At 38.5% G+C, this 25780-nt stretch overlaps 1 protein-coding gene across 1 annotated transcript in view; it reads left to right on the forward strand.

The window, feature by feature from the left end:
* The window catches only part of HCN1 (hyperpolarization activated cyclic nucleotide gated potassium channel 1), a gene marked incomplete at both ends in the record, with an annotated part of 194651 nt that extends 173124 nt beyond the window's left edge, over positions 1-21527 (forward strand). Inside the window, 2 exons of the mRNA XM_082074987.1 lie at positions 18660-18824; positions 20719-21527. Coding sequence (XP_081931113.1) covers positions 18660-18824; positions 20719-21527 — 974 coding nt within the window. The remainder of the gene's footprint in view (positions 1-18659; positions 18825-20718) is intronic.
* Positions 21528-25780: the final 4253 nt, after the last annotated feature.

The following is a 25780-nucleotide window of genomic DNA, read 5'->3' on the forward strand; positions in this document are numbered from 1 at the left end:
TGGGTTCAGTGTTTGAATTGGGGTGTAGGGTTGCTTAACTAATCCCATTTTAGAATAATATGCTAAAGCAACCCCTACTGATCTGGCCAGGAGGCCTTGTCACTCTGCAGTAGCCTCTGCAAGGTGATTTGTACCAGTTATCTCACAGGCTTAAACTGTAGCTGCTGAAGACAGGAGATTAAGGAGAAAGAAAAGGTGAATGCTGAGGGTGAAGAAACAGAGCAACCTTGGTCTTGGTCTTCTCTATGCTTAGCAGTGCCCCAGTTTTTGAAAATGAGTTTGCAAGAGCCTGCATGCTGAATCTGACCATAATACTCCTCTGAACCAGCAGCGGATCAGAGGAGATTGCACATGAAAGTATTTTACATAACTGTCAGCCTGTTGTTGCAGTGCAAATGACTACTTAGCTCATCCTGTTTGTCCGCTACCCTTCTTAGCAGGAATGCAGACAAAAAGTAAGCTATTTGCAGTATCCAGACACCACAAGAACTTAGTATGCTGCAGTTTTGCTCATCCACACTGCAGCTGGGATGAGACAAGGGGTGCGAATATGAGGGCAAATTCGTCCCTAGCCTAACAGCTGCTGGGGCAAATGGGGGATTACAGCTGCTGCTAGATACAGCCTGGAGAGGAGAGACAAGGAGAGAAGTGCAAACACACAGGGAGAGACAGTCTGAGAAAGGAAGTGCCCTGAGATCCAAAGTGTTGTGATTCAGATCTGTTTAAAAAAAATAACATATAGCATTGTGAATTCCCAGGAGGGGATTTCAGACCCCAGAGAAGAATGACCTATTTGACCGCAGCTGAAAAGAGAGGAAACAAGCTGCACATTGGTTGACTGCGAATTGTAAAGGTTTGGTTTGTCAAAGCAGAAAAAAAAGGCTCTAATATTCTCTTCTGTTTGGAAAAGTCACTCTTTTCCTGAAATGTGTATCGGAATATGGGTAGAGCTTCCTGACCAAAGCAGACATGAGAGAAGTTGAATAATGAAACAGTAACCTGGATGAATAAGCCTGTGTTCAAATTCTAAGACCAATAACCCCTTTTTTGCCTAATGGAGACATGGAAAGTTTGAAACTGAGGTACCATTTAAGCAACTGCAACTTGAAACTTCAGCTTCAACTGTATAGTTCTCAGGTCTGACACAATAAATCAATGTGAACACCCCTGCTCTCACAAGCAAGGAAGGGGCACACAGGTGGGAGCGGTGTGCCATACCTAAACAGATACTTTTTCAGTTTTTAAATGTCTTATGCATTGGAAGTTCCCAGTCGCAGCTCAGACGTTGCTAACTGTTGGATGTCAGGTATTTCCCAGAGCTGGCTTTCCCAAGGGCCCTGACTCTGGGGAGATTCAGGAGGAGTTTGTGGGCAGGCAGGCTTACCTCTAGAACTCACGGAGGAGTTCACCAACATCCTGCCATGGATTTGGAGAAAGTTTTTCAACCTTACAGTGTGTAAAATGTTCAGGTATTGACACAGTGTATTAATAGAAAACTTATGACGCTGTGGAGTTGTGGGAGAGCTGGAGGTTAGTGTGAAAGCCAAGATTTTTGAAGAACCACAGCCGTGTCACCAGTATTTGGGAGAGGCTTGAGTGGAAACCATTGGGAGAGTGAAAGCCTGGAAGACAAAAGATTTAAACATTTAAATTCTCTTGCCTGGTCTTTGTTCTTAATTAAAAAACAAGCTTCCTTGTGGATCTGGGTGTTATGTGTCTCATATGAAACTAGATAAACCTTAAAGTTGCTTGGAAATTCTTCTCAAAAAGAATGTGCCTCAATAATCGCCAATGGAATAGCTAAATCAGATTGCAGTTCACCTCTGTTTTACATTCTCTGTTGATTTTTGAGAGAGGTGCAGAGTGGTGACTGTAGAGGGACATCGTAGATGTGGTTTAGATTGCCATGTGCCTTTTTCCTCATCTGTCCTCACAGGTTTCTCCTTTCTGGAGGGAAGGAGTAATACAAGACAGTAACCACAGACATCATGTGATTTGTTCATTGCTAGTCCTCTGGGAAGAGCATCGTATCCCTTAACCTTCCTGCGTGTTCATAAATGTAATCTTTTTGCACTTTGTGTGCAGGGGCACTACTTAGCCCAGCAGCATATAGGATGCTAATTTTCATCCCAATAAGTTTTCTTAGACTACTGATTGAAGGATATTATAATCCTATGTGTCTGCTCCAAGTACTAGTAGGAATTTGAAAGCATAATAATTTCTGGTGCTATCTTTTTCCCCAGGCCATGTACACCCTACCCTTGCCCCCACTCCCCCTTTGTTGGAATACACAAAATGTGTAAGGGCATGTGTAAGAAATGCTAACTGGTCTATATTCCCTCCAATCTGCAGTCAACATACAGAAAACAATATTCCCCCAATTGCTAGCTGTCAAATATGTCCAGAAAAATGTATGATTTGAGGCTATGTTCTTTCAAATCTTTCAGTAGTGACCACAGAGGAAATGTTTTAAAGAGAATGCCATAAATTATGTCTTGAACAGACATGGATCATCAGAAAGGTTGTTTCAAAAAGATTCAGAACAATCCGTTTTCTTTTGCCTTTTACTGACATTTAAAGAATTTTTTTTTATTGCGTTACCTTAGAATCTCTGTGCTCACATGGTGTGCTCATGTGAGTTTTTATAAAAGGGACAGGAATTAGGCAATGAAGAATACTTGAAGCTGTTTTTCGCTATATTGCACAGTTATATAGTCATTTCTACATCAATGAAATTATGTGACCCACAGTTACCAGTGGAGGAGTTCAGAAGTATTCCAGGATTTTAATACTCTACAGATGCTTTAACTAGATTTCCCCAGGACCATGTCTGTTATTTTTGAGGAAATACAGCAATACTCATTTTTCCTGAACATCTATGGATTTTTTTATGTCTTCCTTCACTTTTCCCTCTGTTTTCTAAAATGTCTCCCAGTTTCCTGTAATTAGGAATGAGATTTGCAGCTAAACTGAGGGAGTGTGGACAGGATGATCAGGTAGTGAGATGGACTGTGAACTGGGATGGCTGAAGGAAAGAAGCCAGAGAGTCATGGTCAATGGGGCAGAGTCTAGCTGGAGGCCTGTATCTAGTGGAGTGCCTATGGGGTCAGTACTAGGACCAGTTCTATTCAATATATTCATCAACGACTTGGATGAGGGAATAGAGTGCACTGTCAGCAAGTTTTCTGATGACACCAAGCTGGGGGGAGTGGCTGACACACCAGAAGGCTGTGCTGCCATCCAGCGAGACCTGGACAGGCTGGAGAGTTGGGCGGGGAGAAATTTAATGAAATATAAGAAGGGCAAGTGTAGAGTCTTGCATCTGGGTAGGAACAACCCCAGGTACCAGTATAAGTTGGAGAAGGACCTGTTAGAGAGCAGTGTAGGGGAAAGGGACTTGGCGGTCCTGGTGGACAGCAGGATGACCATGATGGCCAGCACTGTGCCTTTGTGGCCAGGAAGGCCAGTGGCATCCTGGGGTTTATTAGAAGGGGGGTGGTTAGTAGGCTGAGAGAGGTTCTCCTGCCCCTCTACTCTGCCCTGGTGAGACCACACCTGGAATATTGTGTCCAGTTCTGGGCCCCTCAGTTCCAGAAGGACAGGGAACTGCTGGAGAGAGTCCAGCGCAGGGCAACAAAGATTATCAAGGGAGTGGAGCATCTCCCTTATGAGGAAAGGCTGAGGGAGCTGGGTCTCCTTAGCTTGGAAAAGAGGTGACTGAGGGCTGACCTCATAATGTTTATAAATATATGAAGGGTGAGTGTCATGAGGATAGAGCCAGGCTCTTCTCGGTGACAACCAATGGTAACACAAGTGGCAGTGGGTACAATCTGGAACACAGGAGGTTCCATTTACATTTGAGAAGAAACTTCTTCTCAGTGTGGGTGACAGAACACTGGAACAGGCTGCCCAGGGAAGGTTGTGGAGTCTCCTTCTCTCGAGACATTCAAAACCCGCCTGGACACATTCCTGTGTAACCTCATCTAGATGTTCCTGCTCCGGCAGGGGGATTGGACTGGATGATTTTTTGAGGTCCCTTCCAATCCCTAGCATTCTGTGATTCTGTGATTGCCGCTGCTTTCAGTAAAGCAGTAACTGCATCTTTTCACAAATAAAAGAGAAACTTCTCCCACTGAGACTGACACAGTTTTCATGTGAGGCGAAACAAGCTTGCCCTCAATGGAAATTATGACCTTCTCCTTCTAGTTGCTTCTGTAGGGAGAGTAAAATGTGAATAAATAAAGTCAGGAGAGAGTTGATGGTCAGGGTTATGCTAGCATATAGGACAAAACCATAGGGGGGGTCAGGAGAGCATGTGGAGTAAGATGGGGGTCAGTGGAGAGCGGACTCTGCGTGTGGGTGAGAGTCAGGTTGTGAGTGGTACAAAGAAATGTGAGACAGAGGAACTGCAAGTGCATGAGATTGATGGGAAAGGGAAGAAAATGCAAGGGGCAAGAGCACACTCGAACAAGATTAAAGCAACCTTCAGAAACTGGAAAGGAGTGGGAAGGTGCTTACAGCTATCCCTTATATACAGCAAGTAGGAAAAACCTGACTGCATGTGTGTCTGCAGCTAAGTTGAATTGCAAGCTTGAGATTCAGTCTTCCTGGGATGAAAAATAAAAATCAGGAGTCAGGTAAAATATGGAAGTAATTGTATTTTGAGGATGTTGTGATGCCTAAATTTTTTTTTTAGTCTGATTCATGGCTTTGAGTATCTGCAGTTTACAATACCAAAAATGTAAAGTCTTTCTTAAGTATGCAGCAGTAGAGAATGAGCGCTCCCCTATTTTTTTTGTCTGTCTCAGTGCATATTTGTGTTTTTCTTCTTTAATACCTCAGTAGTTCAAACTCATTTATGCTATAATCCCAGTAGTAAATGGTAGAGAGGAAATTGCCAGGTTTCAATCCAGCTGAACCTTTTCCTCTCAGTGCCAAGTGATTGTATTAGAAATTACTCAAAGGTTTCTTGTGATGAGAGAAATTACTGAACAGATTGCATATGAATTTTTCACTAGACACATAAAATTGGTAAAATGCAAACATTTTGAAGTCTTTACAGATGAAGCACAAGAATGTGAGTCTTTTGCTTATAGAGGAGCACAGTTCATCATTTACTGAGGCTTTACAGAGCAGAAATAATAATGTATCTAGTGAGCCTAACACTAATCTAATTTAGATTGTACCTATATGTTGGTAAAAACTGGAGTATTACCGCTTCTACAAGGCAATTTTTTGCTGGGGTAAATTATATTAGAATCACTCTTTAATGTCACATATGTTGATGATTCAGAATGCCTCATGCTTAATAAACATGCAGAAATGTAAGAAACTAAAGAGAAGTTTTCCTTAGTGAAAGAACTCCTTTCCAACAATTTCCTTCCTCTTACTCTGTTGCCTCTTAGGGCTTCTTTAGTCATCAAAATGGGATCTGGCTCTGCAATTTTTCCTTCTCTTCTGGAAAGGCCTTTTGCTCCCTGATGCCTTGTGACCCTCCACTTCTCTGCACACTCCTTATCTTAGCCCCAGGATGTGGTCACACACACACCGCTATGGACTGCAAGCTCCTGCTTGGGGAACAAAGGAGAAATGCAGCTTTTTGCTATTTTATAGCTCACCTCAGGTTGTTCCCCCACAAGTATAAAGGTTAAGGCTGTCCCAAAGGTACTGCAGGGCACATTGATGAGCAGGAGTGGTTTTGTCTGGCTGCCAGCCCCATGGTGTCAGGGCAATGAAGTCCTCATACTGCTGCACAGGTGCTGAACCATCATTGTGCTTCACTGGTGTGCTGGCGTGAAGCTAAAACACCTACAAAGAGGAAGAGAAAGGAATAAATCCAGCACTGCCCAAGCAGCAAGGCTCAGGGCAGCTTACTAAAAAGAGGATTTCTGGGAACACATTCTGGATTCTGCTGTTACTTCATTTGCTACCTTGCTGGTGGACAGAGGGCTGATTGTTCACTGTGGTCTCATCCTGCTCCTGCTGCAGTCACTGGCAAAATTCCTCTCAGCCTCAAAGAACACAAGATAAGACTCATGTCCCTGCTATACCATCCATCTGTTTCCACACCTGTGTTTACACAGGCTTCCCTTCATTCAGCAACCCAGACCTGTGTTCCAGGAAATTATAAGCCCTTTTTTCTGTTTTTAGCAGATACTGTGTTATTGCTGAAGGAATGCCAATATTGCTAGGGAAATCCAAACCGAGTGAATAAGAAGTGTAGGTATATTTTTATGAATTAGGTCTGGGGGCCCCACAGAGATTTCATTGTGTTTGCAGTTGGTGGGGGCTTTCCAGATCCTGTAGGTAAATGTGCAATAAGTCATGGTACTCAATTTGTGATGTATCCATTGCAGTTCCTTCTCCCCATTGTTTTTTTCTACTTTTTTCCCCCCCATAGAGAATCCTAATGGTATCATGCCACTTGTAGGCATTCAAAAAATCAATTTGTAGACTAACTAATACTCCTATTGCTTATTTTTTTTTTCTATGAGCTCCCAGGTATGATGAACCTGAAGAAGTGCCTGTGATTTTTTAAAACTCTTTATGATATATGTATGAGAGTTGCTATGTGTGAATATCAATATGAAAATGTAATGGTCTACCTTTTGCATTGTAAGAAGAGACAAATACATGGCTTTTTTTACTTATCCAAAGGCATGTATCACTAATTTTGCTAAATATCATCATCTGTATAGCAAAATCATATATAAATCAGATTCTTATCCTCGCTTTCCCAGAATATGTCCCAGAGACATATTGTCGCACTTTTCTTTTTTTGAAAATGTAGTTCATAGAATACTTTAGATTTTGAAATGTTTTATTTTGCTTAAATTATTTAATACCGTTTTAACAGTTATCCTTCTGCACTTGAAATTCTAACAAATTGTATCTTACATTTGCTTCAGCTTGTAGAAGGCCAATTAGACAGTAGTTCCTTGACCTACCTATTATTTGTGGAGCTTTTCCCCATTTCAGAACAGCAACTGTCAGTATATTTTAGACCAGTGCAGTGGAAAATAATACCATGGGAAATATTAAGTCACTTTAGATTATATTTTGCCACTTTTTTTTTTTTCTGGGTACACTCTAGGTACTTCCATTTGATAGACTGCTTTTGAAGATTTGGAGTGTATTACTTAATATAAATAGAGAAAATGCTGATAAAGTGCCTGGCTGCTTACTGCTTTACACCTGGACAATATGACATGACATATAGTTTCACATTTTGCAAAAATACCGCATATGCCCACTATTTTCTCAAGGCAGTGGTGAATTAGTGGTCTCTCAGTCTTTATAATCCAATCCAAATAATTAATTGTAAGTAGCCTCCCTGAGGTGTGATTATTCACATTCTTAATGGCAAGTACACAATGAAATACATTAGGGAGCAGGATCTCCAGATCTCCATACCAACTCATTCGTAAAATACTTTTCAGGTGAACAGTACAGAACATTTTCCTGAAAGTATTGTCTGCAAGAGATCCTAAAACCAAAATGCTTTTCTGGCACAAACTAGTCTGCCATTTTGAGGATACATTTACTCATGATATAGTATAGTTTCTTGTTCTGAATTATGTTCTTCTCTTGACACCATATTTTATACAGAAAATACTATGCAGTCAGAAGGACTTCTTGCTATTCAGACAGAATATTATTTTTAGAAGTCTAAGAGACTTTTTAAGAAGATAGAATGAAAATATTTTACTCTGGTATGCTAAAAGTAGAAGTGGGTCTGGGTTTAGGTGATTTTTAAATAGCAAATGTAAATGTGTATTTAACAATACTGATGATAATAATTTAATTAATAATCCTTGATATCTAAACAACATAGTCTTCAAACCAAATTATAATTACGATTTTCTGAATTCATGAACACTATAAATTTTTAATTTAATAATTATACCTAAGAGAATTAGACACAATCAAAATAACACATCAGCATAGCCTAGAAATCTGAGGTGGCCAACACAGATAAACAAGAAGGTGATTTTGCAAGTACTGTCAGTTTTACACAGTAGAATTTAAACTAAATATTTGAGTTTAGATTAAATATTTAACCTAAATATTTAATTCAGAACTGACAGTCTCTGATCATTGTTTTAATAATTTAATGGAAAAAAATGAAGTGCAATATTTTTACAGTCCACTTAAATTCGAGTTGAATAGTTTAATTTTTAACTGTTATTGTTTGCCAAATTCAAGATGACAGGAGCATAACACTGAATACATAAGGAACTAAGTGGCTCTTTTCAATGGGGAATAGGCATCCATGTGAACAAAAGTAGACATAAATGAATTAAACAAGGTCATTTTTGACCTTCAACCCAGCCAGTATGAAAGCAAAATAAAATGAGTTTTTACAAGATAATAAATAGACTATCTTAGTCTCTCTTGGTAGAAAAAATGTTTCATTAGAATAAAAATGTATGGATGCTCTTTTATAAATTACATTGAAGATAAAGTAAGGACTTGCATTTCTGTTTTATATAATGATCCTAAGCTTCTGTTCTATCAAACAGAGATTTCTCAGAAGAATTTGAGTTAACAATAAAAAATAGGCAGGTTGTAAGTAATAATGTTGCTGGCCTCTGTTTCCTCTAGTCAGGAAAAACTGGCCACAACTGTTTTCAGTACCTTCAGATAGGAACAAAACAAAACAAAAACAAAACAAAACACAAGCAAACAAAAAACAACAACAACAACAAAAAAACAACAACAAAAACATGCTCAGGTCAGGATGGGATATGAAATGTCTCTGGGCAGATAACTATGCCAATTTTTATAAAGGCAATTGTATTCTAACCATGTATATTTGGCTGTCTTTCTTGATGTAAAAGTAATTGTAAAAACAGCCTTTCTGAAAAGAATTAAATTATACTGTCAATACATATTTAGCATATTACATTGAAATATGCCTAATAGCATATCAGCATTAACTACAGGAAAAATGAGAACTTGAACACATCCAGTTATATATCAGTCTTGTCAAAAAATTATGGACGTCATTAGAGAATGGCTAAAATGGATTGGCTTAGTACATCCAAATGTGCCTTGAAAATTAATTTATGCCCGAAACGTCTTTTTCTATATCAACATTTACTTATATCACAGTAGATAATATTTTGAAGGCTTGTTTTAATGAATTTCACATGGAAGTAATAAGAGGCCTGTTCTGAATAAGTCTCAAAGCATCCAGATGTTATCACACTGCTTCTCTCAGAGCTTCTAGAAAGTAGTGCATTAAGCCTTATTCAAGGAAACAAACTGATAGAAATGATTTCCCCTGGCAAATTTGTGCCATCTCCAATGAAATAAATGTACCTCTCTGCCAATTAGAAATACTATTAAAAAAAAAAAAAAGAAAAATAGAACCTCTCTGATTAGACCACTTACTGCACCAAACATTTGACATATATATGTATATATAGAAGTTAAGCAAATGAAGGCTTGGGAGGGAGATGTTTAGGGAAGAGAAAAATGGAAGGAAATACAGCAAGAGAGCTAATCGTCCTTCACCTGTTTTTTTGATCAGGAAAATGGTTATAAAGTGCCCATCACAGACACCTGTCTCCAGCTGCTTCTAAATCATCTGTTTTAAAGGTTCCTTCTTGTCTTGGGGTGGCTTTGGAGACAAACTCTCCTTTTTCCAAATGTGGGGATTGTGTCCAAAGGATAGCAGTCTGGATAAAAGGGATAAATTTTAATTAGGTTTATGTAAATAATTCAAAAAGTGACAGGAGACTGAAACTGAGCCATTAAAGAAGTTGTTTTGGACCTTTAATTGTAATTGTCCATTTTCAGTCCTTCTTCAAAATAGTAACCACTCAGCAGTATATCCAGGCATCCTTCATGAAGCCTCTCTCTAGCTGATGAACCCAGACACCGGAAAACAGCTTTACAGACAATTATTGTTGGCAGGTTTTAAATGAAGAGGTCATACAGGTAGTGTCTGCTATTGCTCACTTTGACAAACGCAGACTGTCTTGTCTGCAATTCCATATTTAGTGAAGGTTTGTGCAGCTTTCTTTTGGGCAGCCCAGATTACAAACTTGGATGTAAAAGGTAGCAATTGTCTCCATTTTCTTTTCTTCTTATGTTCTCTCCTTTATAACAGGAAAGTTCCTGTTAACCAGTGACTGTATTTTAAGGTTTCTTAAATATAGGACTGAATGCAGAACTAAATGTTACCTGAGCTTTTTAGTTTCCATGCTTAAGATCTGGTCTGGATTTGGGACATACCACTTTTTTAAAAATTTCTTCCACGGTTGTGACTAATGTGAATGTAAATACTGTTTTCCAAAACAAATGCAAAATAAAATCTGCATAGCTATGTGGCATAGAATTTAATATCTTTTTTTTTTTTTTTAATAGATTACTGAAAGTCATCTGATTGGTATATTCTGACTAATCATAAGACCTGGTGCTAGTAATTTCAGTACCTAGAACAAAAAGCAGCATATGCCTGGATCTTCCATTTTGTGCACTAGTGATAATATATCAAAAGATAAAAAGAATACATGAAAACTTAAAAAAAAAATAGGTAGATGGATTTGATGCTTTCCAGAGTTTAATAAACAAAAAGGAGACAGAAATGCAGATGTACATGTTAAAGCAATAACAATTTTATCATATGAAACAGCTTTTCCCTCTTAGAGAAGGATAAGTCAACATGAAACTAGGAAATTGCTCCATTTCTAAAAGAATAGGGTGTCTAGAAGCTTACTATTTGTGTGGGGGTTTGTTTGTTTGTTTGTTTATTTGTTTTAAAGGCTTGAAGTTTGTATAGTCCTTTCCTAAAGAAAAAATATCACTCACATCAGCTGTTGTAAAGCTGAGAGCGGAGTATGCTGAGCTGAAGTCTCTTCCTGTGGCTGGCGCACCAACAAAGTTTCTGCTAGTTTCTGCTCAGTGGGCAACTTCGGTAGCTTGAAGGAAATCAGGAACTGTTGATCTTTGCACCATGCCAAAGAGTTGCTGTTATGAAGAGTTACATTAGAAAAGAATAACCTAAACCTGGTAGTTCTGAGAAACTTGCTCTGAAGATTTACAAGATGGGTGGATGAAAGAGGAATATGGACTGGCTGGATTGATGGGCTGAGGCCAATTGTATGAGGTTCAACAAGGCCAAGTGCTGGGTTCTGCACTTGGGTCACAACAACCCCAGGCAGGGCTACAGGCTCAGGAAAGAGTGTCTGGAAAGCTGCCTGGCAGAGAGGGATCTGGGGGTGTTGATTGACAGCGGCTGAAGATGAGCCAGCAGTGTGCCCAGGTGGCCAAAAAGGCCAACAGCATCCTGGTTTGTATCAGGAATAGTGTGGCCAGTGGACTAGGAAAATTATTATCCCCTTGTACTCTGCGCTGGTGAGGCCCCACTTTGAATCCTGTGTTTTGTTTTGAGCCGCTCACTACAAGAAAGACACTGAGGTGCTGGAGAGAGTCCAGAGGAGGCGACAAAGCTGCTGAGGGGCCTGGAGCACAAGTCTGATGGGGGGCAGCTGTGGCAACTGGGCCTGTTTAACCTGGAGAAAGGGAGGCTGAGGGGAGACCTTATCATTGCTGTCTACAACTACCTGGAAGGAGGTTGTAGCATGGAGGGTGTTGGTCTCTTCTGCCAAGTAGCAAGTGACAGGATGGTAGAAAATGGCCTCAGGCTGTGCCAGGGGAGGTTTAGATTGGATGTTAGGAAACATTTCTTCACAGAAGGGGTTGTGAAGCATTGGAACAGGCTGCCCAGGGAAGTGGTGGAGTCACCATCCCTGGAGGTGTTCAAAAGACATAGAGACAAGGTTCTTAGCATGTTGGTTTAGTGCCAGAGTTAGGTTAATGGTTGGACTCAATGATCTTGAGGGTCTGTTCCAACCAAAATGATTCTTCTATGAAGGAGCTTTTGTACATCTAAGTTTTGTTTATAGTAGTTTAGTAACTCATTGCTCTCAGTTAAATAACCAATATTCTAATCCACCTTCCCATTGTCTTAAAAAATTCCAAAATACTTTAGACACCCTGACCCAAGCCTTTGAATTGCTTTGATTTTCCATCTGTCTTCTGCTGCTGAAAATTACCAAATGGTCTTAATAGCTTCTTGCCCATTTGCACAGCAATGTATATGCCTGCTACAAGATGAAACAAGTTTCCTGCTGAGGAACTAAAGCAATATTCTGCTGTCCTCAGCTGGACAGACACTTAATTAGATCCTGTAATGTTAAATCTGACAGCTGATAGGAAACCTGTCAAAGCTTTGGAAAGGGACAGAGCACTTAAAAAACTGCTGTATTTCAGAAATGCATGGAAAATGCTAATTACTAGGTTGGTGCAAAAGTAATTGCAGTTTTGGACCACGAATTTTAAATCATTATAGCTAGGCTCAAACACATTTTTATTAATCAAAGTAGGAACCATTACAATCAACACATTTTTGCTAATGAGAAATAAGTTTGTTCATTTCTGTAGTGTAAAAATCCAGCCTTCAGGATTTGATGAACTCTTAGAAAGCATTTTCTGCATAGTCCTGGTTGTGGAAGCAAAATTGCTTCAACTTTTGAAGTGCTGGTTGTATGATGTACAGTTGGGCATTGTTGTGGAGAAGCATTGGGCCCTTTCTGTTGACCATTGCTGGCTGCACATGTTGCAGTTTTCATTGCATCTCATCAATTTGCTGAGCATCCTTCTCAGATGTAATGTGTTCACTAGGATTCAGAAAGCTGTAGTGGATCAGACTGGCAGCAGACCAACAAACAGTGACCACGACCTTTCTGGTGCTAGTTTGACTTTGGGAAGTGCTTTAGAGGTTCTTTTCTGTCCAACCTGTGAGCTGGTCATCGCCAGTTGCTGTATGTAGTCCACTTCTTGCTACACGTCACAATTCGATCAAGAAATGGTTCATTGTTGTTGCATAGAATAAGAGAAAGAAACACTTAAAAATGACAGTTTTTCTGATTTTCGGTCAGCTCATGAGGCATGGTTATTGAGCTTTTTCACTTTTCCAATTTGCTTCAAACTCTAAATTACCATGGAATGGTCGATGCTAAGTTCTTTCAGCAGCTTCTCATGTAGTGGTAAGAGGATCAGCTTCAATGATTGCTCTCAGTTGGTCATTGTCAACTCCGGCTGGCCAGCCTCTATGCTCCTCATCTTCAAGGCTCTTGTCTCCTTTGTGAAACTTCTTGAATGACCACTGCACTGTACGTTCTTCAGCAGTTCCTGGGCCAAATGCATTGTTGATGTTGCAAGTTATCTCCACTGCTTTATGATCCATTTTGAACTCTAATAAGAAAATTGCTTAAATCTGCATTTTGTTTAATGTCATTTCCATAGTCTAAAATTAGTATAAAATAAACAGCAAGTAACAAGTCAGTAGCAAAAAAAAACATAAAGCAAGAAAAACATATTAAAATTTATTTAAGAATGTATTCCAATATCAAACAGTAAATTTCACCAATGCAAAATCCACAATTCATCTTGCACCAGCCCAATATTTTTATTTTATTTTAATTTAGAGAGCACTATATGGCTAATAAAATATTTATTTGTTACTACAAAAGTAATTTCTGCACCTAGTGAACTTTGGCTTTAATTATGGTCTTTGTGTCCTTGCAAAACTAAGCAGTGCATATGATACTATATACCATTCTAGGTTAAGAAATATGTTCCATAGAGACAGGAGCACTTTGGTGAAACAGCTAATGGACTAATAAGTGTTTCCATTATCAACACAGTTTATCTGTTGGTGGACACAGGTTTTCTGCAAGGCAACTTTATATTGTTAGTTAGTTTTTTGAAGTTTTTCAAACTCTAGTCAAATGTTAATGTGACATAGAAAGTTGACTAATTACATTTGGCATATAATTTATATGGAAAATGAACTGACTTCAGTGGTAAGGTGCCACACTGTCATATAGACAGTACTGCTTCCCCGAGTAAAACAGTGGTTTTCCTAGGTCTACATGAAGTGGAAGCAGGAAATTATTGATGAAGCAGCCAGTCCATATATCCATCCAGCAAAGACTAAGAAAGCAATGCATCATAACAAATGGTGCTAGAGGTGAACCACTCCCACATCCCCAGCAGTTATTTTTTTGGAGGAAAAATATTTAGGAATCACATAGCAGCAGAGGGGTGGGAAAGTTATCACCTACAGTGGCATACCAATACAGTCCCCGAAAACAATGAACCTGATCTCAGTTGGAACCAAAACTGTGGCCCTTAAAAAAGGCCAACTAATTGGTCATCCTGTGGTTATGTCATTCACCTTAACTCAGATTTTCCCGAAATCAGTCTTTCGTAGTGCTGTCTTTCAGGTATGTAGAATTTCCTATCCAGAATGTTCAGTCACACTAATGCAATAATAAAATAAGATGTACACATTCCCTGTTCTATGAAATACAGGTATGGACAAGCTTCTTTAGAAATTCATGGTGTTCCAAAAACTGAACCTGATACTAAAATACTGCCATACAATCATAGAAACATTTAGGTTGGAATAGGCCTTTAAGATCATCGAGTCCCACCAGTAATGCAACATTGCCAAGTCCCCTTCTAAACCCTGTCACATGTATGTGTGCAACTGTTATATTGGTGATGAGTTTTTATTATTATAATGATGACTTTTAGACCAGGCTTACCTTCAAACTTCTGTCGTTGCATTTTTTAGTCAACATCTTTACAGCAGAAAGTATATGGTGTTTGAGCCCTTTTCCATGTTTGAGAGCTGCATTGTTCTTTGTGAAAGATCTGATGTTAGCAGAACACAAACTGTGATTTTCACAGACAAATTAATTATTTTTGTATTAAATATGGACTGTAAGAACAAATGAATGTTTTTAGCATTGTTTAGGACTTTCAACTGGTCATTTTTCATCAGTGTAGTGATTGGCATTCACTTCAGAATGTTCTAAGGAGCAGTTGTCCAAACAGATTAAATAATTGAAGTAAAACTTGCATTAAAAGTTGAATTACAGGTTCATTGTAGCCTACTGTATAATCATTAATTGGAATTGAAGACATTATTTTCTTTGGAAAGGAAAGATAGAATTGTTTCACACTTTGAAAGTGTCAGCATGAAGGCAACAGACCATGCCTACCACAGATGGGAATGTTAGTGAATAATATGAGGGTGGGAGGTCCTGGAAAAGTTTGCCCATAGAAGCTGTGGATGCCCCATCCCTGGAAGTGTTCAAGGCCAGGCTGGATGGGGCTTTGAGCAACCTCGTCTAGTGGAAGGTGTCCTTGCCTATGGCAGGGGTTTTGAAACTAGGTGATGTTTAAGGTCCCTTCCAACCCAAACTGTTATGATTTTGTGAATATGCTGCTGACACTTTCTTTTTATGCTGATAGAGAACTGTTTTTGCCCAAGCTGTTTGAAAAGAGTATGTTCCCTTTGTGTTTCACTGCACACTCCTGTACTGCTGTTGGTATTTCATAATCTGTTCAAATCAATTGAAGATCAAGGAGAGCATAATTGTTTAGGGCACCTTTTGTACTTTATGTCACTAAGAGTTATTTTAAATATATCATGGATATTTTCACTACTTTGTTCTCTTTATAAAATCTATTGTTTGTTTATATGTAATCTAAAAAAAATACTTTAAAAGCACACAAGTGTTTGATAGGAAAACATTTTGTTATTCTGTGTTCTTCCTCTCTGGACCAAGTAAATGAGATTTAATATATTAAGTCTTATTATTCTTGAGAGTGTGTTCCAAACAACTAACTAATTGATAAAATAAACTTAAATGCAGGACACATACAATTAACAAGAACATTAGTCTTCTGGCCAGAGTACAAATGATGCTATTGATATGTATAACGGAAAAATACAGATGATATATCAGTGACTGTAATACAACACTAATCAGTCAAAAAACACTGCTGGAAATGCATTACATAGGTATTCATCACATGGTTCTTTTTCTGTCAAAAGGTTGTAGTTCATGTTTTGAATGAGACCATTCGACTAGGCTTGGGAACACAACGTTTTCCCTTCTTCCTGAGCAGATAGGCTCCATGGTGGCACTCCCTGATTAGTTTCTAGGCACTAGAACATTTGTCATATCTTTTCTGACCCACCCATTATCATATCTAACTAGAAGACTCTATTGTGGCTATTAGGAGCATTCCAGAAAGATATTCTTCCACCATAAATTGTAGGTGGACAGAGTTTGCAGAATACAATATATAGCTTTCAGTATTCTTTCCATTCTCCTTACTTGACAAGAATAATAGAATTCTTTCTTTTTGAAGTAATCTAAAACACAGTGTTCTAGATTAATAATGCTGAAAATGGCACTTTCTCAATTTTTTTTACACTCTTCATAGAGTCACAGAATCATGGAATCATTTGAGCTGGAAGAGACCCTCAGGATAATTGAGTCAAACCGTAACCTAACTCCAGCACTAAACCATGTCCCTAAGAACCTCATCTAAACACCTTTTAAATGCCTCCAGGGATGGTGACTCCACCACTTCCCTGGGCAGCCTGTTCCAATGCCCAACAACCCTTTCCATTAAGAAATTTTCCCTAGTATCCTATCTAAACCTCCCCTGGTGCAACCTGTGGCCATTTCCTCTCATCCTGTCACTTATTACTTGGGAGAAGAGACCAGCACCCTCCATGCTACAACCTCCTTTCAGGTAGTTGTAGACAGCAATGATAAGGTCTCCCTTCAGCCTTCTTTTCTCCAGGCTAAACAGCCCCAGCTTCCTCAACTGCTCCTCATAAGGCTTCTTCAGAATCCTTGGGATCCATAGTCAACCTTTTTTTTGGGGGGGCATGTGGTGTTTTCTAAACTCAAGTACTTTATTTGTTGAGTGCAACAGAAGATATCTCCTTATGTCTCTAGTACTTTTTGCAGCAATTTTAAATGACAAAATCTGAAAATCAAGGTTTAGCCATTAGTCATACAGATTTTCCAGCTTGTTAAGTTATCTCTAAATTCAACCATGTATTGTAAACCTTCATTCTCTGTCAGATCTAAAGAATACCTTAGGAAATGGAGCGGGAATTCAATGCATTTAACTTCTCCCTTTGGGCAAGATGTCCTTCTCACTCTGTTAACTAAAATACAGTGGGTTCAATTGAAGGAGAAAGGGTCAGGGGGAGCTAGGGAATAGAAGAGGAGAGGACTGACTTCTGTTAGACCTCACCAGCCCTTTACAGTAGACTGTCATTATTTCATGGGCATCAAGTTTTGTCAGCGACATTAGGTCAAGACTCTTACAATACCCATTATTCTCTCTGACTTCTCCCCAAAGCTGCTGGGGTTTAAGTACATTCTGTGCTAGTAGTGGTCCCACATTAATGTACTTTGATTTATCCACTATTATTTAAGCATCTTAGCCCCCAAGCCTTCAGGGTTAGGTGGCATGTGGAAATACTTCAACAAGAAGTATGAGATGAAAAACCATCAAGGTTCTCTACATCCTAGATTAATACAAAATGTATTTTGTTAAAGGCATACAAAAAAACCCAAACCAAACCAAACCAAAAAAAACCCACCAATGCTAGCACTTTATAGATCTGAAGTAAAGCCCACATAATGTTTTTTTTGCTAATGAAGAATATTTGTTTTTCCATACTTGAGACTGATGGTTTGATTGAGATTGAGAATGAAGCAGCGTAGGACACAGTTGCCTAACTAGTATTTAAATATGAACAGGTATGAACTCACTTGACTGCTAGAACTGAGTAGGGAAACAATCACCCTACCTGAGCTCAAGAATGGTTCATTTTTCTAAGGGTGTTCTTATTCTGCAGCTTGAAAATGGCATCAACTCAAATATGTCTTTTTGCAATTGACTTTTAAATTTTTTGTCTTTTAAGATAAATAAATAAATATTCTACCCTATATGTTTTGCTGTTACAAGCCTTGGACATTGACTTTCACCTTTATCCAGTAATCCTCTTCCTGTGGGTTTGGGAATCAGCAGTCACAAGTCTTGGGCTCTTTCTTGGGACTCTGCATATGGCTTTGGTCTCTTATGTTCCAGAATGATGAGTTCCGGTTGGAGGCACTTGCAGAGAAAGATTAATCAAATGAAGTAAGCAGAGGTTAAAAGGGTTGTGTTGTTTAGCCTAATGAGGAAAAAAAAAAAAAAGAAGTTTAAGATCATAAGTTTACTCTCCCAAATACCTAGGACATGATACCCAAAGAAACAGAAGGTATTTGCATGCTTTAAGCATTCTTTCTTATAACAGCTCTTATATTAAAGTATCATTCATTATATCATGTATTAAATTAATTTAGTAAATCTGGTGCATGATTAAGGAATTGTTCCTCTATGTCAAGTGGATATTTAAAAAAAAATCAATAGAATCATTTGGGTTAATTGAGTCAGCCAGTTGTGTTTGATAGCTGATGCGTCATTTCTTGTAACTTAAAGAAGAAATTTTTTTGTAAAGGCTTGATAAAATCAGTCCAAACTGAGAAAACCTATAAGCTGGGCTCTTAAAGGACATTAGTTGTTTTTTTCAGAGTAGCAAAAATAGAATCAAACACCTTCAGAATTGTCCCTGCAACCTTGCATAAACAGCAATAGAAAAATTGCTGCTGAGTACTGAATTATTACTTGTTAGCACTGAGTCACTTCCTAGCTTTTAAGTTTCACACGATTCACTAACTTCTTTGTTTTCTGTGTGTGTTGAATTTTTCTTCTCACAGAGATTTGCCTTTTGACCAAGGGCCGTCGAACTGCCAGTGTACGAGCAGATACGTACTGTCGCCTGTATTCTCTCTCGGTGGACAACTTCAATGAGGTTCTGGAAGAGTACCCCATGATGAGAAGGGCCTTTGAAACAGTGGCGATTGATAGACTTGACAGGATAGGTATTTCTTTTTTTTTCCATATTCGGGATTCTTGAAACCTTTCTAACTTTTCCTCAAGTTGCTGGATAAAATCCTCAAATTCAACTGTTCCTAAAAGTTTTGTTTCTATTACACTGCAGTAAATGCTCTGCTGATCTATGAATAGGACATATGTCCAGACAAGAAATTCTGCAATCACACTTTTAGAAAACTCTCATACTCCTCTGAGGATTATTTTGTATACTTCAATTATGATTAGTATTACTTATTAATTCAATGTATTTCTTTTGCTGCCCTCAGCACTTCTTAGGGTTTATGCTGTTTCATGAGCAGATAACATTTTCCTACGTAAATTCTTCACAGAGTACATCTATAATGCTGGGAAGAGCTGAAGCCTCTCAGCACTCACAAAACCTGCATTTGTTGAAGTGAATCAATCCTTTGCAGCAGGGCTCTCATTTTCTCACAACATGGGCTCTGCTAACATCAATGTCTGCTTACTGGCATTACTCAGATCTGCTTGCAATGAGAAAAGCAGGTCAGTGATATCCATGTGAAAGGCAGAAGGATATGGCAGATCATCAAGACATGGTGTGCAAAGTCTGTTGTGCATCCAGGCATTCTGGACCTCTCTAATAAGACTTGCTAGGTAAAATATATAGTCTTCGGTCAGGAGAAGTGAACTCTGATCATCATTATTGACACTGGTTTTAAAATGCAGCTGTGCATAAAAAATCATTAATCCTGTTTAGTGGTGTTTCCTCAAATTCACAAAAAAAAACTACACTGTAAGGATTCTCCTACGTCAGTCTTTCTCAATACAGTTACATCTGCCATTTCTTCGAAGTGAAGACAGAAAGAATTGCAGGGCACTATTGATGTGTTGTCTAGTCTAAGCTGAAAATGTGACTTAGAAGAAAACATTTTTTCTTTAATATAGCAAGATTTAAAAAATACAAGTATACAGGTTTCCAGTATTTAATAGACCTGTTTTATTTTCTTGCAGATTGTGAACACTCAGTGCATTTATCAAGACTTATCAAACTCTTAAAATTTGTCTCTCAAGACTCTCTGGAAATGTAGTCCAACTCTAAGTAATATGTGCCTAAATAATATTGGTAGTAAAGTCTAGCCTGCTCTTGCAGTAGCAATCCTATCTGAAGTGCTGCGTTTACAATATGAAATCTACACAGGACGAAAGATAAAACGTGAACCATTTTATCTGAGAAAGAAACAGTTGAGTGCAGTTGTGTTCCTGTGTGTCTGGTGACACTGAATGGTGTGTACATCTTGCAGACACTGAGAGCATCAAGCAGGCAGTAGGACTCAGTGTACCACAGTTGCTATTGTGCAAGCAGGTGTCACATTTTCCGTGAGTTCATATTTGTTCACAAACCTTTAAAAAGATGATTTCTTGCAAGCTAGTGGTCACTGGTTACTAATGTCTAATAATTAGTTCCATGGAATGTACTAAAAGGCAAGTGTATTTATAACTTATGTAACAGTTCAGTGGGAATGAGGACAGTTTTGCAACACGAGAGAAAGACATACATGCAGAGCCGGATGGCTTTTTCCACTCCGTTGTTTGGTAAATTACCATGGTAACATTTTCAGAATAACTGTAGTAATAGCAATGCACTACAAGTGAAGAGGCACAGAAGTCCAGGTGTCTTTGAGCACAGTGGTGTTTAATAACAGCGTCAGCATTATTAAACCAGGCTGACGCAGAGAGAGGGCACTGTGTGTGCCGGAGGCCGGCGTGGGTCGCTGCAGTGGTGCCTGGAGTGGCATGGCCCAGTGGTTGCTGAGGCTTTTACAGTATATAGCCCTTGGTGATGGGAGCTGAAACACGAAGTCAGAGCGGGTGTCTTCCCCTGCATGTCAGGCTCACTAACTCTTCTGCCTCTCTGTGAAGGGAAGAAGAACTCGATCCTCCTGCAGAAGTTCCAGAAGGACCTCAACACCGGGGTTTTCAACAACCAGGAGAATGAAATCTTGAAGCAGATTGTGAAGCATGACCGGGAAATGGTGCAGACCATCGCCCCAGTGAGCTTGCAGCAGATGCCCGCCCTGAACTCCAGCACCTCCGCCTCGTCGTCGCGCACCAGGACACAGTCTCCTCCTGTGTACACGGCCAGCAGCCTGTCCCACGGAAACCTGCACTCCCCGTCACCCAGCACGCAGACGCCCCAGCAGGCCGTCGTCCTCTCGCCCTGCTCCTACACCACCGCAGTCTGCAGCCCGCCCGTACAAAGCCCTCTGGCTGGCCGAACTTTCCAGTACTCCTCACCGACCGCCTCGCAGCTCTCCCTCATGCAGCAGCAGCCACAGGCGCCCCAGCAGCCCCCCAGGGCCACGCAGAAGAACGAGGTCCACAAGAGCACCCAGGCCCTCCACAACACCACCCTGACCCGGGAGGTGCGGCCCCTCTCCGCCTCACAGCCTTCCCTTCCCCATGAGATCTCCACCCTGATCGCCCGGCCTCACCCCACTGTGGGGGAGTCCCTCGCCTCCCTGCCGCAGCCCACCCCTGGCCCCGGCGTGCCCCCGGCCAGCCGGGCCACCGTCCCTCAGCGGGTCTCTCTCTTCCGACAGATGTCCTCGGGAGCCATCCCCCCGAACCGGGGGGCCGCGCCGCCCCCAGCCACCCTGCAAAGGGATTCTTCCACAGTCTTAAGCACAGAGCCCGAGGGAGACAAACCGCGGTTCGCCTCAAACTTATGATTCCTGGTAACTGTGAGCAACAGACTTGAGACAAGCCGAGCACCATCCCCAGAACTGTTTTAGCCTGTTTCCTAATGTACCCCAGCAGTCTACTATGAGAAAAATACTTTAGACAGCTTTCCCCCACATAACGAATGTAAAAATTATATATATATAAAATATATATATATCAAAAAAAAAGAAATTTAAAAAACTTGTTTGAATTCATGTCTTCCTTTCTTGTAACCATGTAACCAGCTGTAATATTACTTATTTTAAATGTGTCAACTTTAAAATCATTCTAATGGGGATTCTTCTGTTTGATGGTTGCTATTTTCATGGGGAAATTGTCAACACAGTAGCAAACTTCAAACAGATACATTATTTTTAAACAATGTTAACACATAGCACTGACTGAGTGATACTCTGAAGCTTTTCATTTATTTGAATACACCTTATTAATTTATTGTGAAGAATTCAGTTGTTACTTCCATTGCATTTCGTGTGTTAGCATTTTCCGTTGAGAATTAGATTGGAAAGGAAAAAAATGGCAAACACCTGCAGTCGAAAGGCTGACAGTAGCACTCCTCTGGACAGGTTGTAACCTCATGACATGTCAACCCTTCTTTTTTTTTCAGAAAACTGAGTGGACTTCAATCTTCACATCGCTAAAGACTTTTACAAAGACTATAAATATCACCATTGTAAATAATTTTTAGACCAAAACAAAAATAGCTGCTGTGTGGTGTACCATTGCAACGTCTTTGTTTAGGAATTTAGGTTCCGCTTTTCACTTCAAAATTTACAGTTTTAAAATTTGTTAAAGCTAAGTGCAACACAACTGTTAAATTGTAATGCAATGGCTTAAAACCTGCAATGTTACTTTTACAGGCAATGTTTTATGCAAAATTGTACGCTTGATCCTGCAAACCGCTTCTACTTCACCAATACCATCACTTTTCTTCTCCTTGCCCTCAGTAGTATCTGAGAATATTCCATGCATGCTTTGGGGAGAAAAAAAAAAAAAAAAGAAAAAAAAAAAACAGAAAAAAAAAGACAATAAAAATAGGTTTGGTCAGCCATTGTAGGAAAAGGCTTTATGGTATCTTAGAAAATAATAACCATTCATTAATTGTGTCTACCTTAAAATTCCTGTGATGCTGACTTTGAATCTCTGGTTTAAGTCTAGAAGTGAGATTTTTCATTTAAATGATTATTTGTAAACCACAGCTTGATTTAGACTTTCAGGTGCTTTCTCTGTCTTCACTGTAGTTTTGTAGTTGACTGTGGTGTTAATTTACAAAAATAAATATAATATAGCATCAAGTCTGTCTGGAAATGCACGATTTGCTCTGTGTATATTGTTATTAAATGGATAGTATATCCTAAGGCATGTAGTGTCAAACATAGCCATAGGTACAAGGTTTATTATTTCTTATGTCTTCAAAACAGAAAGGAAATGATGACAGAAAGCAGGGTTGAAGCATACTGTTTTGTGAACATTTTGTTTTGTTTGCTCAAACCTTCACGTTATCCACAAAAAGTTCTTTCATAATCATTTGTGCCTGATTTGTCACATTAAATAGAGATTGAAACTAAATGTGTCATAATTTAACTCATTGAAAAATCAGCATTATGGATATGATACAAGCATATATTCTGTTCCTTAAAACCCAGCTGACTCATGTTGAGGAAATTAATGCAAAGTTGTTCTTTTCCCATTAATGCTGAGTTTAATGATGCATGTAAAAATTAAATAACATCACTAACTACGTAATGCAGTGAATCCAGATGTACTTGAGAGGCAAGTAAATATTCTAAAGCTAACAGAGCTTGAACCCATGCTGCCTGTTATGCCTTTTACCAAAGTGGTACATCAAATAAAAATTTTAAAAAATCTTCCAGTTTTTGCTGACTCCCACTCATCGGTAAAAATTGATGTAATTAACCCATTAACATGCTGCTGCCATTAATTTAAGTGGCCCAGAGTAGTATATGGGGAAGTGATTGTTTAAAAGTGTTTGGAACATTATGGATACGCTGCAAGACCATTTATTTATCAGTACAATATCCCTTCTATTATTTTAATACTAATGAATTCTGTCAGTTAATTAAGATCATATACTGATCTTTCAAACTCTTTAAGGTTTACATTTAACAGGAGAAATGGGGTTAGTAGCGAAATATTTTTATATATATTTTTATTTTATTTTAAGCACTATGAAGTATTATTAATTCACGTGGTCTTTCAGTGAAACCATAAATAATTTTTAATGACTTTGTAATAGAGTGGACAATATCTAGGATTTGTATGTTAATTTAAAAAAAAGGTACAGGGTATAAAATTATATACGTATATATATGTATGTATGAATGTATATATACTTAGATTAAGAAACAAATGACTCACATTCCTGTAATATAAAGGTCCATTGCTAGTCTCAGAACTGACCTATTTTCTCTGTACATAACTAAGCCCATAAGTATGAAATCTCACATCTGTACAGGATGAAATGTATTAATGAAAAAGGTTGGATCTTACTGCTGCTGGGAAGACTATAGATCTGATTCTTACAATAACTGTATGATCAGGGATGAGTTAGATTTTTTTCTTTTGTCTTTGCTCAAAGCCATAAATAAATATATATAAAAGATGATTAATAAATTGAAGAAAATATATTAAAAATAAAACCATGAATATTTTTTGGTTCGAATATCTTCATAACTGAGCAAGTTTTGCATTACGATGATAGAAAAACTGTTTGCTTTTCTCCTTTCTTTGTTCTGAGCCCCAGAACTGATATGCACCCAGTACGGGGAGGTGGGGAAAAAACTGCCTAAATGATTATATACACTGTAGGAAAAAAGAGGGCTTCACAATTTAAGGATACTAACTGATTTACTCAAGCAATTCCTAAGCTATATTTCCTTTGTAGATTAGAGGAATTAATTGTGCTAAAAACATTTTCCCCTCAGAAGTCTCATTCAAGCCATTTCCACTAACCTGTAATATTTCTTGAGTACAAACATTTGAAACGGAAATTTCCTTAAAAATAAAATTTTAAATATCCTGGGGGAGAATCCCAAGTATTTTTGGTGTAACTTATGGAAACTGTATTCTCTCATATTTTCATCATATTTTCATTTTATCATACTACATACGTCAATCCCAGATGATTTATTTCTGAACTTTTTCATAATAATTGAGGTTTCAAGGGAACATTGATGTTGAAGTAGCGTTCATTAATTACATTTTAGATTATTATAAACAAAAAAGCATAGCCCATTCAAACTAATAGTAGATTTTTTTTTTCATTAACTTTAGTAGAATCACTACAATCTTAGATTGGTAAACAGTGATTTTAAGCAAGCATGAGTAGCTGTATTTTAAAATTGCAATCTAAAGTGTATTGTGAATTCTTTTCAGGTGTTTTTTTTGTGTGTGTGTGTGTGTTTGTTTGTTTGTTTGGGGTTTTTTGTGTATATTTATTTTGCTTTAGTAAGACGTAGCTCCAGTCCAATTGTAGTCAATGAAAAGGTTTACAAGAGGATCAGCACTGTACTAGAAAACTCTTGTTTAGCAGCGTTATTTGGTTCTCCTGACTACATTTGAACCGCTGCACAAGGTATACTTTGCTGTTAGGTCCAGTCTTTGTACATTTGTGTACAAAACCAAAAGAAACAAAATGATATTTCATATCACTATATATGATATCAATGTATACTTACATAACAATATATATAATATATTTAAAATCTGTCTGTTTCTAATATCTGTATCTACCTCAACTTCCTACCTTACCTTCATTTTAATTTAAAAAGCAGCAGCAGAACTGGAAACAAAGTAAATTTTACTTGAAACAGCGAACTTTCATGTCTTGATGCATGTCATTAAGACTTAAGCTTAATATTTCTATTTTCGACATTTACTCATGAGTTCACACACTGACTTAAGTATTTCTATCCATGTGAGTTCTCTTCTGCTTTATAGGTGACATTGTCTAGAGAAGAAAAATATTTTGTTTAAAAATAGTTTGATTTTTATGCTCTGGAATTACAGTGTCATCAGTAATTTCTGCTGTTCTGAAGTCTTCTGTTCACATCAAAAAAATGTTACAAGGTAGGAACAGTCATGGGTCTGAGCTACATTTTAGAACATGATATAAGAATTGGGTGTGCAAATTTATTTCTTTAGTGGATTTGGCCTTTTTTTCTTTTTTCTTTTTTTTTTTTTTTTTTAATCAGGGAAGAGTAAGAGCATTAAAATTGCCCTA

Source organism: Streptopelia decaocto, assembly GCF_964273445.1.
Source record: "Streptopelia decaocto genome assembly, chromosome: Z".
NCBI classification, from domain to species: domain Eukaryota; kingdom Metazoa; phylum Chordata; class Aves; order Columbiformes; family Columbidae; genus Streptopelia; species Streptopelia decaocto.